The 5,655-nt window shown below is 36.6% G+C and overlaps 1 protein-coding gene across 1 annotated transcript; it reads right to left on the bottom strand.

Annotated features, from left to right (window-relative positions):
* Window positions 1-240: 240 nt before the first annotated feature.
* On the bottom strand, window positions 241-5,123 carry LOC148308908 (uncharacterized). The gene is made up of 3 exons (XM_088260913.1): window positions 4,818-5,123; window positions 1,740-2,047; window positions 241-1,439 (listed from the first exon to the last, which is right to left on the bottom strand). The coding sequence occupies exons 1-2, from the start codon at window positions 4,856-4,858 to the stop codon at window positions 1,744-1,746; spliced, it is 345 nt and encodes a 114-aa protein (XP_088117039.1). The 5' UTR covers window positions 4,859-5,123; the 3' UTR covers window positions 241-1,439; window positions 1,740-1,743.
* Window positions 5,124-5,655: the final 532 nt, after the last annotated feature.

The raw sequence follows: 5,655 nt of genomic DNA, 5'->3' as shown, positions 1-5,655 counted from the left end.
TTAAATTTGCTCTATCTAATTTTTTACGCATTTCATTACCGCAGATTCAGACCTACAACACAATTACATGTATACAATTTAATTTTAAAAACAGATATATTTTTTATATATAAACTTATACAAACTAGAGGGTTTTCCAATATCGACGTCTGGATTTAATCGAATAAAGGAATTTCTTACTAAAGTGAAAAGGTAACATCATTGCGATGGATCATGGCTTTTGTGTTATTTTTGATGACATTTTGTAATAAATGGACTTCATAGTTTCGTATTTAGTAATATTTTATCCTGAAGTTGCTTTCGGCAAATAGAAATCGTCATAGAAATGTAAGTGAATCTAAAAAGTGTTTTGTGTGAGTTAGAGTGAAAAATCGAGATTCGAATCCTGTCTTATTAAAAAAAACTTGTTTTAATTATGATGCATTTGGCCAATGCCAACGCATTGTGAATGTAAATCGAACATGTTGATTTGGCTTCTTTGATGAAGATTTTGGTTATCTGGACATCTCAATTGGAAAACCCTACCTTATAATTTATAAGAAATAGATCTTTACCCATGATGTCGCCATTTTTAATGAAAATGTAAAACTTTCAAATTTTTATCAAAATTGTCTTATTTAGCCATTGCACATTTGACATTTTCATGACAAATGAAATATGCCAAGGCTATAGAAGTTAAATGGAAGAATTCATTGAAACCAATATTATATTATATTATACTGTTTCTTGGTAATATTTTTATTAGTGCAATTAAAAAAGTGGAAGCCGTTTAGTGTAAGATCCGATACAAAAATTAGTCAAAGATTCTCCAGCTGCAACTTTTGCAATTTTGAAATTTTTCCGATGTGCTATGGCGAATGCGCGTTTCAGTGCAGAACCATTTGAGGTAGAATGACGGACCAGCCTTGGTTGTTTCAATGTTAGTTCCTCCACGACCGATTCCATATCACGGCAGAAAGAAGCATTTGTTGCAACTGCTAAGATGGAACGCAAGAAGCTGTAAGCTGAGAACCACCATCGCTATCTGCTATCTCGACTGTTAACCTTCTGTTTAGGGCATTGTTAAGCTCGGATGCCAGTTGTTGTGCAGGATACCTTCATCGTTGCAGGTGACAATCTGTTTCCAGAGTCATCCACATCGGTATCTCGGATGCTCATTTTTCATCAGCATTCATGTCACGCGGTGTGCATTTAATGAGGTAGCTCTTTTTTAGTTAAAGAGCGATCCGTTTCAGTCCGAATTCATCAAATCTAGTCATTTTAAAGTCCTAAGATGTATTAGTAGAGTATAATCAGTAGGAAGAGATAATGGGATTCAAAAGACAATTTCATAGGTAAAGACGACAAAACAAAATAAGAAAGTCCAATCCGGATACAGATCATGTTTCCATAGTAGTTTTCCAGTTTCCGATGATGGCGATAGAAAGAGATGGTCGAACCTGCAAGAGAAATAAAATTTCGTTTTATAACCAGACGCTGAATCAGGCGGAGGAAGCCAAATTCAATGCAATTCCATTATGATTGGATGTAATTGTTACTGCAGATGGATAAATGATCCAGGATCCATTTTGTTTACAACTTTTTGGATAATCTATTGTGTTTCTCTTCATCCTTCAATGCATATGATTTCCTTAAGTCATTTACTAACCGCAACATATCGTGAATTAAGATTTTTCATGTACCTACTAGGAAACGCCAGAAAATAAAATTATGAACGTCTAAATAAGAACATAAAATACCAGTTTAGTTGTCGTGCTGCTGGTAACGCAGGAAAGGCTGGACATCGAAGGTGTTATGAAGGGAGTGGATTGAGTCGAACAGGCGGAAGGCGCAGGTCACCAGGTAGCGGTTTTCGTAAATCGAGAATAGGCATTCCGGGGTCATGTTGAAGAAGCAGAATTGGTGAGTGCAGACGGCGCACTCCTCTGCCTCTCCTTGCATGTACTCCTGCAGCCTGTTCAGGACGATGAAGTCCACGTACATGATGCGGTCCTCTTGGAGATTGAAGTTGTACACGTCATTCAAGGGAATCACATAAGGCACGGGGCTGAAAATATAAGAGAATAATTGTTTTGGAAATCCAATACCTCACCAGCATGGGTCGATCGCGACTGACTAAGTTTTCAACGCTCTTCGCTAGCAAAACTTCCAATATTGAGACTGGATGTCGAAGCCAATTAATCACATTTATAAAACGTAATCGGAACGCAAACATTTAGGAAATACTTATATGTAATTACTAATATTGTTCACCCTTCTCACTACCAATATTTTCATGAATTTTCCCTAGCTATTGATTTGTAAAATACAATATACAGTATCTACTCAATGAATTAGGGCCACCCATTATTTTTTTGAATACTCTGAAATCTTTTGGATTATTATATTTATTTTACATAAATACTTTAAGTTTTCTATTGACATCTAATATCATGTATATTACCTTCAATAATATGTCAAATATACCTGGATTATTTAAGCCTTTACAAAATTTCAAACCCTTTTTCTGAGAAAGGTCCCTAATTAGCACAGGTAGAAAGATAGTTGAAAGTTCAAAAAATAGTCCTATCTCATTTATTAGTGAAGTTTCTTGAGTTCTGGTTGTTGTTTTGTTCAGAGAGGTTATATAGTTATCGTGTCTTGTGAAAAAAACTTAATTTTTTATTTTAGTTCATTAAGTATAATTTTTTTTTGTAAACACAAGTGTTTTTTTTGAAAAGGACAAAATGGGAAAAAGTAAAGACATTTCTGAGGAAAAAAAGTCTAGTGTTATAGTGCTACTGAAATTAGGAATACTATCTAATAGAGAAATTTCAAAAAAAGAAAACATTTCTCGTCAAACAGTGGACAGAATTTCAAAATCAATAAAAAATCAGTCACCCGCCACCAGCAATCGGCGAAAGAACTGTCATAGGATTAGAAAAACAACACCGAGGACTGATTGAAAAATCGTTCAAAGTGCCTTAGAAAACCGTTGTGCATCAGCAAAAACATTCAAAATAAAATTGGAAGAAGAGGGTATAAATATATCGGTATCAACACTGAGGCGACGTCTTTACGAAGTAAATCTGAAATGCAGGCGCCCTGTAAAAGTACCAAAATTGACACCACGAATGTAAGCGGATCGATTAAAATGGGCCAGGCTACATCGAAATTACTCGGTAGATGATTGGAAAAAGGTATTTATTTAAATTGAATTTTCAACATATCATTTTAGTAAATAAACTTATATATTTGAATTAAGCTTAAATTTTCATTATTTTTCAGGTCATCTTTAGTGATGAGTGCCGGTTAGAAGCCGTGACAGAGAGCCATCGATTCGTCAGGAGAACACCAATGGAACGTTACAATGAGGCCTGTGTGGTAAAAGTTATCAAACACCCCCCTGCAACAATGATATGGTCATGTATTATTAACAATTTACCTGGGCCGTTGTTTTTCGTGGAAGGAACAGTGAACCAAAATTCCTATAAGCAGGTCCTTGAACGTATTTTATTGCCCTTCTATCATACACTCGACCCAACAGAAGGTCCATACACCTTCATGCAGGATGGGGCACCTTGCCACCGGGCTAAATCAATAATAAAATTTTTGTCTAACAAAAATCTGCCTTTGCTCCCCTGGCCTGGAAGTTCTCCGGACCTTAATCCTATAGAAAACGTATGAAGCATGTTAAAAAATAAGGTATACTCATTTCCAAATCCGACAGTAGACTGTCTAAAAAAAAATAATCAAAAAATTTGGTCAGAAGACGAAGAAATGAAAAACATGATAAAACAGTGCATTTTAAGTATGCCAAAAAGAATTGAGGCAGTTATTTCTGCCAAAGGTGGAAATACTAAATACTAACTATATTTATATGAAAATATACGCATAATTTAAGCGTAATAAAGTGTTCATGTGTAAATAAAATTCAATGTTGTTTTATTCAAGGTTTTCTCTGAGTTATTCCTGTTTGAATTGAGAAATTGCGCGAAATTCTGCGTGGCCCTAATTCATTGAGTAGATACTGTATGTACAAAATATTTATTTTTTTATTATCGGAGTCGGTCTAATAAGTAAGATGTCGAACCACACCCGATGTTAGAGTGCTAAGGGATAATGTTGAAAGAATATTTAAAAAATGTCGTTCGCAAATGTAAAATGAGACCAGTAGGTAAATAAGATTTTGGCCCGTTTGGACCTCCTTTGTGTGTCGAGGGTTGTCCTACATCACCCACTCTCGAAAATGGGATAGCCCATGCCTAGTAACCGGGGGATTTATTCAGATGTGAACACGTAATTCGTAATATATGCAGGCGACTCGATGGCGCCGCCGCGATGATTTCATTTAGCCCCACTTGTTGATTTTCAAACTTGTTTTCCCATTAATTAAACATTTATTCAAAATGGACACTAATTTGCATACAGAATTTGCATAAGAGCTATCTCAAATGCTACAACGATTTACGGCATCGGCAGAGACCGGAAGCTTTCGGGAGCTTCACCCTGTAAAATTCCGAACGCCGACCTGCGCCATATTGGAGAAAATTTATGAATTTCACAACTTTCTGCAATCGGTTTAGCATTTGAGATGCGGGTATCGAATTTGCGAGAAAAATTATTAAAAAAATAACATTGAAATACGCATTTAGTTGAAATGAAAACAATATTTACCCTGCGGTGAAAATGAAGACAACATTTTGTACGCTTAACGCTTTCACAATCGCGAAAAACAGCTTATAAAAAAGTTTATATGGCAATCAAAAACATGAAACACAAAGAAAATGTAGCGATTTCAGATTAAAGCCAGAAATGGGGATGTTTTCCAAACTTACCCGTCGGGAAACTCGTAGTGACTCGATGCATGGGGGCTCATTGTTACACCGATCTTGAAAGCACAGGAACAACAGTAAATTATTAAAATTCAGCAATCGGCTGATTTTATATCTGTTAATATGCGTTATACGCGGTTTTTAGCCAGGAGTTTCGGTTAAAGAAATACTTCGGTGGAGATGATTCGACAGTTGTTGTCGGGAGTAAAGCTCGGCACAGAATGCCTGGGAACAGTGGAACAGCTCAGAGTGCGGTAAATTAACGATTTTCCGCAATCCGCGTTTCCTTTATCCCATATATAGGGCTCTGCGCACGCGCGACATATATGGGCGAACCTAATGACATTTCCACGCGACTTTTCCAGTTTGAATTTGAAAATGCCGGGACAAAGCCTAGCTAACTAACTCACCCCCACCCCGCTTCCCACAAGGGTAGGCAGAGAGCCTAGGACACCACACAACTCCGCATGTCCGAACCATCAATTTTATCGATAATGTTGTGTTTTCTTTAAGGGATAAATACTTGGGAAGTATGTTTTCTAGGCATGGAAAGATTGATAAAGCTATAGAAAGGAGGAACATAGTGAATGATGCACTGAAATCAGTTATGGCAAATAAAAACCTATTTCCGAAAGCTAAACTGACAGTGCGCCCGGTTTCAACCCTTATGTATGGAAGCGCAGCATCGAGTTTGCAAAAGAAGGATGAAAGTAGACTGAATGCAGTCGAAATGCGATCCCTATTGGCTGATAACACTATCGATAAAATTCAGGAAGGATGGTTTGGACATGTGGAACGCATGAGTAAGGAAAGAACGGTAAAATAAATCTAAAAAGCGAAT

Source organism: Brachycentrus maculatus, unplaced genomic scaffold (assembly GCF_059751285.1).
Source record: "Brachycentrus maculatus isolate JH-2025_06_01 unplaced genomic scaffold, ASM5975128v1 h1tg000144l, whole genome shotgun sequence".
NCBI lineage: Eukaryota > Metazoa > Arthropoda > Insecta > Trichoptera > Brachycentridae > Brachycentrus > Brachycentrus maculatus.
This window is presented reverse-complemented; position numbering and strand designations above follow the sequence as displayed.